Source organism: Podarcis gaigeae, assembly GCF_964106915.1.
Source record: "Podarcis gaigeae genome assembly, chromosome: 2".
Lineage (NCBI taxonomy): Eukaryota > Metazoa > Chordata > Lepidosauria > Squamata > Lacertidae > Podarcis > Podarcis gaigeae.
Genome location: NC_139679.1, coordinates 23,032,687 through 23,046,247, shown reverse-complemented (window position 1 = coordinate 23,046,247; position 13,561 = coordinate 23,032,687). Strand labels below are relative to the sequence as shown.

The window sequence follows — 13,561 nt, the reverse complement described above, 5'->3', positions numbered from 1 at the left end:
GGAAGGGAAAGGAGAATGTTAGCCGCTTTGAGACTCCTTTGGGTAGTGATAAAGCGGGATATCAAATCCAAACTCTTCTTCTTCTTCATTGTCGTTTTCTACTACTCTTCTAGTTCTACAGTACCTTTTTTGAGAAGTGGAGACCATACCTGTGTGGCTCCACCACAGATTTGCATGAATACTTTTTTTTTATCCCTTTCATAACTATTCCTAGAATGGAAAAGCTAGCTCTCACAATGGAGTATAAGAAGTGGGATCCCCCAAGGATCTGTGTTGGGATTGGTGCTTTTTAATTTGTTCATAAATGACCTGGAATTAGGGGTGAGCAGTGAAGTGACCAAATAACAACAAAATAAATAAATAAATAAAAACTTTTATTTATATCCCACCCTCCCCGACCAAAGTCGGGCTCAGGGTGGCTACCATCAGATATACAGTCATACCTCGGGTTACAGACGCTTCAGGTTGTGTTTTTTCAGGTTACGGACCACTGAAACCTGGAAGTACCGGAATGGGTTACTTCCGGGTTTCGGCAGTCACACATGTGCAGAAGCGCTAAATCGCACTTTGTGCATGCGCAGAAGTGCCGAATCGCAACCTGCGCGTGCGCAGACGTGCCGCTGCGGGTTGCGAACGTGCATCCCGCACGGATCACGTTTGCAGCCTGAGCGTCCACTGTATAACATTAGTATAAAATCAAGCAATAATTAAATTACCTCCTAAAAACAGGTCAAATCAAATTAAAGTCTAATTAGATGGCTTTCCGCAGGGCTTGGTTGGGAACAGTAAGTGCTCATCAGCTCAACTGTTTACACTGATCTTAAATGGATGGGCCTGTGAGAATGCTGGGAGGCCTCTTTCATATTAGTTCTTATACAAAGAAAAGGATAGTCAGACTGAGTCCTGACCAAAGGCCTGGCGGAACTCGGTCTTGCAGGCCCTGCGGAAAGATGTCAAATCCCGCAGGGCCCTGATCTCTTGTGGCAGAGCATTCCACCAGGTCGGGGCCAAGGCCGAAAAGGCCCTGGCCCTGGTTGAGGCCAGCCTAATCTCTCTGAGGCCTGGGATCTCCAAAGTGTTATTATTTGCAGACCATAAGGCCCTCCGTGGGGCGTATCAGGAGAGGCGGTCCCATAGGTACGAGGGTCCTAGGCCGTATAGGGCTTTAAAGGTTAAAACCAGCACCTTAAACCTGATCTTGTACTCCACTGGGAGCCAGTGTAGCTGGTATAGCAGTGGATGAATGTCATCCCACGGTGAAGACCCCATAAGGAGTCTCACCACGGCATTTTGCACCCGCTAGTTTCTGCGTCAATTTCAAGGGCAGCCTCGCATAGAGTGAGTTACAATAATGAAGCCTGGATGTGACCATCGCATGGATCACAGTGGCGAGATCAGGGCGAGAGAGGTAAGGGACCAACTGCTTAGCACAGTGAAGATGGAAAAATGCCGCCTTTGTTGTAGCTGCAACCTGCACCTCCATAGAAAGGGAGGCGTCGAGGATTACACCCAAACTCTTGACGGAAGGCACTGACACTAATTGCGCCCTCACAAGAGATGGGAGTTGGCCCCCTAATCCCATATCATCCCGGCACAGCCAGGGGACCCGTCTTCAAACACTTCCCACCAATTTATCAGAACAAAGATTTAAGTTAACCACTCTGAAATGCCTTTTTAAAAAAAGGTGGTTACTTTCAATGTTTTTCAGTTCTCTTATATAGAGGGTGATTTTAAAAGACTTCAAACATCTTGGCTGTGAGTCCTGGAAGACCTGCTCCCTGCCTTGTTAGTCTTTTCCACCTGGCTTGGGACAGCAGGGTCCTGACCAACTACAGCTACAAAAGCTGAGGCTTCTGAATGGATTTCTGGGGGGTATTGTTTGGCAGGGTGGGGTCAGTTGCTGGGTTTTTGTTGTTACTGTTGTTAATATTAATTTTTTGTATTTTAATTTTTAGATCTTATAATTATTTATGTGGAAATTGTGCAATTATGGTTGTGAACTTTTTGATGTGTTTTATTTGACTACATTTGTTATGTTTGTAATTATGTAAGCTTTCATGCTGTAAGCTATCTTGAGCATGGTTTTACCTATGGAATACAAATTCAGTGGGTCATCAGCTACATAATTTGTCAGTTTTTCAGCAGCCACCTTATCCTTTAATAAAACTTTAATTCCTTGGTCCTCTAGTGATCCAACTGCCTTCCTAACTAGTCTCCTGTTTTTAATTGCTGGCATTAATATTTTCAGTAATATGTTCCTCAAATTATTTTCTTGGATCTGTTATATTATACTTGCATTTTTGTGACTGTAATATGCGCAAATTTAAATTCCTTTTTGTTTTCATTTTGCTGACTTCCATTTTCTGGAAACAACTTGCTGCCTCTGAAAACTTCCATGTCTCTGGTTGCTAAGAAAAAGTGACACAGGGGTTCTAATTTTCTCTTGCCAGGCTAGCTTTTTCCATTGGCTTTCTACTTTTTGAAATGATTTTTGGGTATCAAATGTAATGTTAGTGACTTACTATTAGCAGAAGGTTACATAGTCACTATTCTAGGTTTGTGTTCCTCTGCCAGCTCAGGCAAGAAACATGATTTGTTTCAGTGCTCCTCCTAGCTCCTCAGTTTTCCCTTCTGGTCAAGCTCTAAAAACTGTAGGATCTGCAACACAACTGGGAAACCTAACAATGTCATTGGAAAGCACTTCAATTTTAATGGCTTGTGAACTATGCGTTCTAAACTACTGATTTTTGTTGTATTGTTTATGATTGTTGTTCTAGACTGTACAACTTCAGGGTAGAATTTCTTAATTTAATTGTGTACAGTGTATTGAACATAGCTGGTATTATGTATAATAATAATAGTAGTAGTAGTAATAAGCATATACTAAACTGCTCTGATAACAATTTATATGACCACCTCTTGAGAGAGCAGCGGAATATAGGGTGAACCCTGTTGCCAAAAAAGGCCCATATCATAGTAAGTGACCAAAGTTACATTTTCCTGGCAGCCTGGACTACAATGCCACTATGCTGGGACCTACCAGAGCATGTGTTCCTTTGAGCAGATATTGAATCCACTCCCTATGGTCTAGCTATTATCTGAAGGACACACCTTCCAAAGGGCTGCTTCTGCAGAAGTGCAGGCATCCCCTTTATAATGTCTGGTAACAGCAGAGGGGACTGCCCTCTAATGTTGACATTAGTTGCCAGACCACTATGGTGGCTGTAGCTCTAGTTGAATGGGCCATCACTTGCCTAGGAGCAGGAATATGCTGAATCTAAGGCCTTAAGCTATTTAGCTATGGTGTATGATTGGGCCTCATCACTCATTGATGTTGGATGAAAAGATACCAACAGGGTAATTAGTGGGTCCGAACGCTGGAAAAAAGAAAAAAAAAAAGCCAAGAAAAATGTTAAGGTCTAAGAAGACAGAGGACATCTGCTGAGCTTGGCAGGAAACAAGACTGAGGAGCCAGGAGGTTGAGCTCTGAAATGAATCACAGAAGTTTCCTACCTGGACTAGTAGACGGTCACAAGCCCAGCATTGTGGCTGTGCTGCCCAGGCCACCAGGAAATTAGTGGGTAGACCTGTGTGGCATACAACAGCAGTAGTGTACTTTGGGCTAGAGTGGATTCCAGTATCTGCCTGGAGCAGAATTCAAATCCCCCTTTTCTGCTTTCAATGCAATGTTATTGACCACCATGATAAAGCGTTTTATATTAGTAGTTGCTTCCTTTGCAGACATGCACTTTATCCTTACATTCCAAAAGGTTTCTGTTCTAAAACAGTGTCTTAAACAGTATGAGTATTTATCCATGTCAGTTGTGCCTTTTACTGAAAATAAAACCTGTGAACACGTAGTTGGGGTGGGGGGTTTGAACCTGTCTCTCTTAGTTCTAGAAACATTTCTCCTGACCACTGCTGGTACTAGAGAGAAGAAGAAGAGAAGAGTTTGGATTTGATATCCCGCTTTATCACTACCCGAAGGAGTCTCCAAGCAGCTAACAATCTCCTTTCCCTTCCTCCCCCACAACAAACACTCTGTGAGGTGAGTGGGGCTGAGAGACTTCAAAGAAGTGTGACTGGCCCAAGGTCACCCAGCAGCTGCATGTGGAGGAGCAGAGACATGAACCTGGTTCCCCAGATTACGAGACTACCGCTCTTAACCACTACACCACGCCAGCTCATGTTTCTTTTCCTTGTATCTGTCACTGGCGAAGATTCTGAAGGGAATTGTGAGGGTCCTGCCAAAAACGCATCCATGAGATTGAACAAAATGCAAAAACGCAATTAATGAAAAATGTAAGCAAAATCCTCCAACTCCTTCTCTTGGCCATGCCAGAAACAGAGAGGCGAGCACTTGAGCCAGAAGCTTGTTCACTTAACATTAAACCACGGTTTAGCATGACATTAGAAAGTGGCCTATGTCTTGCTTAATCATTTCAGAACTTTATATGAAGAGCAATTAATAAACTGAAGTACAGGGAACCTTTGACTGTAAAGTTTCACAATGAACATCCAAAAAGCTACACATTTGTTTAAATATTTAAGGTAACCTCTGCTGGACTCTGCTCTATCTTGTTAGAAGGATCTTGGTAGTGTAGAAAGAATGCAGTGTAGGAACCTACCATGCTGCTCAAGATAGGCCTGAAGTCTATTGATGAGATCCTGTTTGTTTCCTTTTGCCTCCAGACCTCGGGCTAAACATTCCTGCTTCAGCTCAGCTAGCTGTAAAGTAGAAGAGACTTTGCCTTAATAAAGAAAGTGTGGCTTCCTACAGATTAGGAAGGAAACATGTACAAAAATGCAATAATCATAATGGATAGATATTAAATGGTGAAAGGTTTTGAACAAGCTACGGCTGTGTTTTTTAATAAGGTCACATGGTTTATTTAGATTTTTTTCAACACTCATTTTATAACATTTATAAAGAAAGTCTGTAGGAATCTGCAGTAAAAACAAGACCAAAAATAGAAGACTCTCAGTCTCACAATAGTTAATAAAGTTGACTTATGAAGTTAAGCTTTAATTGGCCTAGACACCTTAGAACTTTATTCATGAGACTAGTTTTCCTCAAGGAAGACTTCTCTCTAAATGCACATAGTAATATTTTGCTCCTGGGAAAATGAGATCTCACTAAGTTACCCATTGCACCTCCAACTGCTCCAACTTTGCGCAAGAGTAACATTACTGGTGGCAACCATCACAATTCTATGCTGCTCCACCACATCTTCTATAAATTTGTAGTTGTACTGTGTTATTACATCCTTTTGGGCTGTGTGCCTACCTTCCACACCACAGCTGCCATCACCAGGAGTCATGGTGCTCATAAGGGCCTACCAAGGGGCCACAAGGTTTTCAGATTGCTTCAATAATTTATGAAGTATATAAACATGGGAAGTATATAAGCATGATCTTATATAAGCTGCCCTGGGAACTTTTCTGGCTGAGGTGGGGATGCTTTGAATGAATAATAACAAGCATACAAGGGGAAACATTTATTTCATACTGTGAAGTTCCTGGTTCCCCACATTTATATCTGCAACTTTACACAAGCATTTTGTGACAGGAAGCATCAACCTAGAAAGTGGGAGGGCAATACTGGTTGCCCAGAACCAGGGGCAGCAATGACAGAAAGTTCAGCATGCAAACTGAGAGGGAAATGGGACTGAATTGTATAAAGTGGATTTATCAAAGCAAGTTCCACTATATTCAGGTTGTACTGATTCTTATATAAGTGGGCAAAGGTTTGCAGCCTTAATCCTAGAGAGGCTCATGCTTCACTGAGTAACTAAAGGACAAGAGAAGAAATAGGCTTTTAAAAGATCATTTGTAAAATGAAGTGTTCTACTGGTCCAGGTTGAGACTTTCATTCAAACACATTCAACTTTCATTATGTAATTTCACAGGAACACACATTTTTATACAAATACCTGCTTGTGGCTGACTTCCTCCCCCCAGTTTCTTATTTGGAGAGCTATTGGGACAGGGCCATTTCCTGCTAGACTTGCTACCAGAGAGCTAGGGAAGAGGAGTTAACATAGACCCTCGCCTGGTACCCCTTCAAATGTTGCTGGGTTACAACTTCCATTAGCCCCAGCAAGCATGGCTAGTGGTCAGGGATGACAGAGGAGCTGTCGTCCAATAACCTATGGAAGACAGGTAAGGTAAAGGACCCCTGGGTGGTTAAGTCTTGTCAATGGTGACTATGGGCTTTGCAGCACTCACCTCGCTTTCAACCTGAGGGAACCGGCATTTGTCCACAGACAGCTTTCCGGGTCATGTGGCCAGCATGCCTAAACTGATTCTGGTGCAACGGAACACCGTGACAGAAACCAGAGTGCACGGAAATACAGTTTACCTTCCTGCAGCAGTGGTATCTCTTTATCTACTTGCACTCATGTGCTTTCAAAATGCTAGGCTGGCAGGAGCTGGGACAGAGCAACAGGAACTCACTCCATCATGGAGATTTGAACCGCCAACTTTCCAACTGGCAAGCCCAAGAGGCTCAATGGTTTACATAACATCCTCCACTACTAAAATGAGAGAGCACTGCTTTGTACTGAATTGTTAAGAATTAGCTATCAGCCACTTTGAGAACTATTCATTCCAAATGACTTACTAACTGAAGTAAATCAACAATGATATGCTTCCAACTTTTACTGAAAGATTACACAAATCCGGGGAGGAGACGACTATCAATGGCTACTAGCACCAACATTTGAGGGTGCCCAGCCCCCTTCATGGGGAATTTTGTGGGTGCTCGGGCACCCAGGTCCCCTGCTGTTTGAGTTCTGAAACGTTCGAAAACTGAAAACTCAATAGCCAACAGGCAGGCCTCAGCGGAAGCCGCCTGGCATGTTCGACTTCCGAGGCATGTTCAAAAACTGAAGCATTTTCTTCTTGGTTTATGGCATTCGAAAACCGAATGTTCGTCAACGGAGACATTCAAAAACCAAGGTAAAAGGTAAAGGGACCCCTGACGGTTAAGTCGAATTGTGAATGACTCTGAGTTGCAGTGCTCATCTTGCTTTACAGGCCGAGGGAGGCATCGTTTGTCCACTCCGCAGAGTTTTTCCGGGTCATGTGGCCAGCATGACTAAGCCACTTCTGGTGCAACAGAACACTGACACCAGAGCAGCGCGTGGAAACGCCATTACCCGCCGGAGTGGTACCTATTTATCTACTTGCACTTTTTGGTGTGCTTTCGAACTGCTAGGTTGGGACAGGGCAACGGGAGCTCACCCTGTTGCAGGGATTCGGACTGCCAACCTTTTGATCGGCAAGCCCAAGGCTCAGTGGTTTAGACCACAACACCACCCGCATCCTGTATATATGTGTGCGTATATATACATGTTTGTATATATGTCTATATATTTATGTGTGTATGTATATAAGTGTGTGTATCTATCTATCTATGTATATTGTGTGTGTGTGGTATACAGTGGTACCTCAGGCGAAGTACTTAATTTGTTCCGGAGGTCCATTCTTAACCTGAAACTGTTCTTAACCTGAAGCACCACTTTAGCTAATGGGGCCTCCTGTTGCTGCTGCGCAGCCGGAGCACAATTTCTGTTCTCATCCTGAAGCAAAGTTCTTAACCCGAGGTACTATTTCTGGGTTAACGGAGTCTGTAACCTGAAGCGTTATGTTACCTCAAGCGTATGTAACCCGAGGTACCACTGTATGTATATATCTATCTATCCCTCCAGGCACTCTCAAAAAAATTTTTTTTGGGGGGGGGAGACCGAAGAGTTTGCTCCTTTACTCCACAATTTGAGGCAGCAATGCTTCCGACCACCATTGCTGGAAACCACGGGAGGGGAGAGTTTTCTCTCGCGCTCCTATATCCCACAGGCATCAGGGCGTTCAGCTCGGGCTACGCAGCTACCGCGAACCAACGTGGGCGAGGAGAGCGCTGCCCCTTCCTGCAGGTATGGCGCGATGCCCGCAGGTCCAGCCGGCCTCAGAGGGGAGCGCGGAGCGACGGGAACCGCCGCGACTCTTTTCCCGCCCTCGCGAGAACTCGGCGGCCCGGTTGGTCTGACGGCGCAAAACCCCACACGGAGCCTGAGGGGGGGAAAGGCAGCTCCCTCAGGATTTTCCCCTCAGTGTTGCCGCCGCCGCCAGCCTGGAGTGAGGCGAAGGAGGAGAAGGAGAACGCCAAGCGCTGTTCCCTCAGAGTATGAGGAGTCCGCCCCACCCGCTCAGACCCGGCCTCGGTACCTTCAACTTGTGCAGCTCCACTGTTTCCGCCGCCATCTTCCCTTCGCTTTTCCCCTCCCTCAGCGGCCTCCTCCCTCGCGCCCCGACGGCAAACCGTGCGTGCCCGCTCAGGCCCTGCCGCCCAATCCGGGCCTTGCTTTCCCATGAACTTTGACGCTTCCCTAACATCCGCCTCGCTCATTGGCTCGTGTGTGGTTTTTTTTAACAGCGAAACGGGGGGAGAGAGGCGAAGAGCGGCGGTAAAGAATAGCCAATGGGGAAGGACCGGAGCGCCTGCCCTATTGGCTGATTGGCAGTGGAGGGCGGGGACGAGGAATCGTTTCCTGGAGACCGCCTGCCTGCGGAAGCAAAAGCAGGAAGAAGCGCCGCTTTCGGGTGCCTCGCCTTGTCCCTCCCGCGCTAAGAAGAGACGCCACCGCCGCGGAACCAGCCGCGTAGGTCTCCTATAGGTCTCCGTTGTGGGTCTTGGGTGAGGCGGTGTCTCGAGTTCCTAGGTGTCCTTCCTGGTGATAAACAAGGGCTTCGCAGGGAACCGCCTTGTTACTGGCCCACGTGAGCTTAGTGTCGGCTCTGCACTAATTATTATTAATTAATTAATTTGTACCCAGCCCATCTGACTGAGTCGCCCCAGCCACTATGGGCGGCATCCAGCATCCAGTGGTACCTCGGGTTAAGTACTTAATTCGTTCCGTAAGTCCGTACTTAACCTGAAACTGTTCTTAACCCGAAGCACCACTTTAGCTAATGGAGCCTCCTGCTGCCGCCGCATGATTTCTGTTCTCATCCTGAAGCGTATGTAACCCGAAGCGTATGTAACCCGAGGTACCACTGTATACAGAAACATAATAAAACATCAATCATTAAGAACTTCCTCATACAGATGTCTTCTGAAGGTTGTACAGTGGTACCTCGGATTACATATGCTTCATGTTACAGACTCCGCTAACCCAGAAATAGTACCTCAGGTTAAGAACTTTGCTTCAGGATGAGAACAGAAATCGTGCTCCGGCGGCAGCAGGAGGCCCCATTAGGTAAAGTGGTGCTTCAGGTTAAGAACAGTTTCAGCTTAAGAACGGACCTCCGGAACGAATTAAGTACTTAACCGAAGGTACCACTGTATAGTGATTTATAGGGCCTTCTGTAGGAAGGTAAGAAACGTAAAGGACCTCTGGAAGGTTAAGTCCATTCAAAGGCAACTATGGGGTTGCGGCACTCATCTCGCTTTTCAGGCCCTGGGAGCCGGCACACAGCTTTCCAGGTCATGTGGCCAGCATGACTAAACCATTTCTGATGCAACGGGATACTGTCACAAAAGCCAGAGCGCACAGAAATGCCGTTTATCTTCCCTGCACTGGCATGTTTTTGAACTGCTAGGTTGGCAGGAGCTGGGGTGCCACTCCCTAGAAGGTCCTCTTGTTGGTTCCCTGTAACCTCGCTTCTCGCAGTGAGGGAACTGCCAGGAGCTCCTCGGAGGTGGACCTCCCTGTCTGGGCTGAATGATGGGGGGGGGTGAAGATGCTCCTTCAGGTATACAGGGCCGAGGCTATGGTAGTTAAGGATCCAGGCAGGGGGTGGGGCCCTTCTTGGAGATGTCTGGGGCAGGACCAGGGACCTTCTTGCCTTACCCAGCAAGCACTTCACCATAGGACTAATGAGGCAGTTTCCTCGGCTGCTAAAAAACGGAAGAAGTGTGGCACCTGTAGGCTCGCATGCGCCCAAAGAGGCTTTCCTTAGCTTCTTTTCTCTCCGGCTCCCCAAAATTAGGCTTGAAAGAAACACCTTTTTGTAGTTGGTGGCAATGTGGTACGTGAAACAACTCTGTGTATGTGTATTTCTGCATTTTCTATTTTACAGATTCAAATGAAATAATATATAATGTACAGTGGTACCTCTGGTTACATACTTAATTCGTTCTGGAGGTCCGTTCTTAACCTGAAACTGTTCTTAACCTGAAGCACCACTTTACCTAATGGGGCCTCCTGCTGCTGTTGCGCTGCCAGAGCACAATTTCTGTTCTCATCCTGAAGCAAAGTTCTTAACCCAAGGTACTATTTCTGGGTTAGCGGAGTCTGTAACCTGAAGCGTATATAACCTGAAGTGTATGTAACCCGAGGTACCACTGTACAGTATCTCTGCATCCAGCATATTGTTTTTCCTCTTCAGCATGAATGTTGGCGTGGCCCACAGTGAGGTGAACCCCAACACCCGAGTGATGAACAGCAAAGGCATTTGGCTGGCTTATAGCATCTCGGTGGTTCTTCTCCACATCATTCTTCTCAGCATCCCCTTCTTTAGCGTTCCTGTGGTTTGGACCCTGACCAATGTCATCCACAACTTGGTAGGTTATAACTTTTTATCAGCTCGTGAACTTAAGTTCTTTAAGGCTATTTTTTTGCACCTGAGCCTTTAATGCATTCTCTGGGTTGGTGGTGGTGGGCCTCAAACTCTGGGGACTCTTTGTGTTATAACACCTTCCCAGACACACCTTTCAGTGACTCTGCTTCACACCCTTCTTGACTGTTATTGCCTGGGTGGAATGTGTGTTTGTATTCTGATAGGGATCCTTGCTTGCTTGGATCGGGGTAAGAAATGAATGTGTGTGTGTAGAAACTAGCTTGTTGTACAAAGGTAAGAATTCCAACCATGGCTTCCCTGCCTGCTTTGTGTGTTGTTGTCTCCACACCCCTGCAACGCAGTTCCTGACAGCCTTTAGGCTGAAAAAATATTCCCTATCCGTGCTACAGATCCTAGGGATTTTCTACAAGCAGAGAATTATTGATTGTTATCACAGATCATGCGACAAAACTTGTCATTGTACGTCGAACCTTCTTCCATATAGGCCTGAATATAGGCCTTGCTTTCACCCTCCAAAGCTGGCTTGTATAAAACTCAGAGTGTGACCTGTTATTGTGCTCTTGCATCATTGAAGTGATCTCATTTTAAGGATGCAGCTTATGTTTGGACCAATACCAATACAGTGGTACCTTGGTTTACAAACTTGATCCGTTCCAGAAGTCTGTTCTTAAACCAAAGCATTCTTAATCCAAGGCGTGCTTTCCCATAGCAGCGGGGGACTCAATTTACAAATGGAACACACTCAACAGGAAGCAAAACATGTTCTGCTTCCAAGGCAAAGTTTACAAACCAAAACACCTACTTCTGGGTTTGCAGCATTCTTAATCCGAGTTGTTCATAAACTAAAGCTGTTTTTAAACCAAGATACCACTGTATGGAAATTGCTCAACTATTCCTTTCAATCTGAGCTACACAATAATCTGAGCTGATGTCCTCTTTCCTGCTGTCCTAGGGAGAGAGAAGAAAGGCTACAATCTTAATTCACTTATTTTCCACCCTGTCCCCCACCAGGCAATGTATTGGCTTCTACACACAGTGAAAGGAACCCCCTTTGAAACACCAGACCAGGGCAAGGATCGCCTCCTCACACACTGGGAGCAGATTGACTATGGCACACAGTGGACGTCCTCTCGCAAATTCCTAAGCATCTCACCAATTGTCCTGTAAGTACCAGGAATGGCTTCGTTTGCACTGCTTTGTCTTTTACTTAAGCAGCAAAGCTTTGACACTTTTCATGCAGCTAAAAACAGCACGTTTCTTTCCCTTTAGCTACATCTTGACCAGCTTTTATACCAAATATGACCCTGTGCACTTCATAATCAACACTAGCTCCTTGCTGAGCGTCCTCTTGCCCAAACTACCCCTGTTCCATGGCGTGCGCATCTTTGGCATCAACAAGTATTGAAAGCAGTCGGAATATTGACTCTTCCCGAAAGAAACAGCTCTTAACTGCAAAATCCTGATGGCAATGCTGCAGTCACATCATCTGAAGCTCTAGAGAACCTCGCATTAACTTGTGGGGTGGGCTAGCAGGGAGAGCGTCAGCTGTCCACAGAGCTAAGCAGTATTGAGTTTTGCTTCTTGCTACGGGATAGAACCCATTCTCCATGCGGCTAGTCTACAATTAGACCGGCACCTCTTCTGGTGGAAAAGACTGAATCCTTAGGAGGGCATGAAATCTCCAGGACGTCCCCTGCAAGACTTCTACTTGAGCTGCTTCTAATGGGTGCCTGAGATGAGCTTCTGGGAGATAAAGCTGTTCTGTGTAAACCTTTTCTGTTTTTATAGAATTCTGTCACACCAAAGTGTTTATGGGGTTGTTGTTTTCAGGGTGGGAGGGCTGGGGAACTCTTACGAAAGAAGTGGACTGTCATGCTGCGATGACTGTAGTTCATGATTCTGCTCCATGATTCCCTTTTTTTGGTTCATTACCACTCAAGTGCAAATCCTTGAGTCCACCACATAACCTGGCTTCTGTTTTCAAAAGCGGTTTCTAATCCTTCTGGTTATAAAGGAGAAATGCAAGACCGTGCTAGTGGTGCAGCAGTCAATTAAAAATACAGCTTTGTCAACGTTCCATTCTGCTTCTGTCCTCCTAATCTCTTATCGGAGAGGCTGGGTGCCTGCATAGCACAGTGCAGGCCTCCAGTGCCATCTGTTTTCCCAGCGTGCCTCCAGGGCTGGGGGAGACCGGAGCGCAAAAATGCTGTGGTTGATCAGAACCACAAAGTTAAAAGCTCCCCGTTCTCAAACGAGGGTGGTCCAGATAGGCAACAATCCAGGCAATGTGGATTTCAAATACAGAAAGCCTGTCTTTTAGCCTTGCCAAATTTTCCTTTTATGACTGCCCGCCCCCCCCACTCAGGGAGCTGTTGAGTCGCTGGCACAGTATTGTTGCATTCAACAAGGGGTTGAACCCAACCAAGACAACTTGATGTACACAGTACATGGTAGTGAATGTTAACATCTGAAAAGGGGGCCTGTTAACAACTTGCATTGAATTTCTAAAAACATTCTTCCCCCAGCAGTGGACAGATGCTAGTACAGTGGTACCTCGGGTTACATACGCTTCAGGTTACATAAGCTTCAGGTTACAGACTCCACTAACCCAGAAATAGTACCTCAGGATGAGAACAGAAATCGTGCTCCGGCGGCGTGGCAGCAGCAGGAGGCCCCATTAGCTAAAGTGGTCTTCAGGTTAATAACTGTTTCAGGTTAAGAGCGGACCTCCGGAACGAATTAAGTGCTTAACCCGAGGTACCACTGTATTGGGATGGACCAGGGATAGGCAACCTAAGGCCCGGGGGCCAGATGTGGCCCAATCGCCTTCTCAATCCAGCCCATGGATGGTCCGGGAATCGGCGTGTTTTGACATGAGTAGAATGTGCCCTTTTATTTAAAATGCATCTCCAGGTTATTTGTGGGGCATAGGAATTTGTTCATTCCCCCCCCCCCCAAAAAAAAATATAGTCTAGCCCAC

The 13,561-nt window shown here is 45.9% G+C and overlaps 2 protein-coding genes across 3 annotated transcripts in view; one reads left to right on the top strand and one right to left on the bottom strand.

Annotated features, from left to right (window-relative positions):
• The window catches only part of SARNP (SAP domain containing ribonucleoprotein), a gene marked incomplete at its 5' end in the record, with an annotated part of 56,760 nt that extends 48,366 nt beyond the window's left edge, over nt 1–8,394 (bottom strand). Inside the window, 2 exons of one of the 2 annotated variants that reach the window (XM_083727841.1) lie at nt 4,629–4,728; nt 8,227–8,394. In XM_083727841.1, coding sequence (XP_083583967.1) covers nt 4,629–4,728; nt 8,227–8,394 — 268 coding nt within the window. The remainder of the gene's footprint in view (nt 1–4,628; nt 4,729–8,226) is intronic. The other variant, XM_083727840.1, reaches the window with a different exon arrangement.
• A 140-nt stretch (nt 8,395–8,534) lies between these two features.
• ORMDL2 (ORMDL sphingolipid biosynthesis regulator 2) lies at nt 8,535–12,658 on the top strand. The gene is made up of 4 exons (XM_083727869.1): nt 8,535–8,660; nt 10,390–10,564; nt 11,593–11,744; nt 11,851–12,658. Exons 2-4 carry the CDS (start codon nt 10,391–10,393, stop codon nt 11,984–11,986), a joined length of 462 nt encoding a protein of 153 aa, XP_083583995.1. The 5' UTR covers nt 8,535–8,660; nt 10,390; the 3' UTR covers nt 11,987–12,658.
• Nucleotides 12,659–13,561: the final 903 nt, after the last annotated feature.

Excerpts from the sequence above, each read along its gene's own strand:
- ORMDL2 (XM_083727869.1), top strand. The coding sequence starts at position 10,391 with ATGAATGTTGGCGTGGCCCACAGTGAGGTGAACCCCAACACCCGAGTG. Across the intron at positions 10,565-11,592 it reads CCAATGTCATCCACAACTTG|GCAATGTATTGGCTTCTACA; the intron begins GTAGGTTATAAC and ends GTCCCCCACCAG. Across the intron at positions 11,745-11,850 it reads AGCATCTCACCAATTGTCCT|CTACATCTTGACCAGCTTTT; the intron begins GTAAGTACCAGG and ends CTTTCCCTTTAG.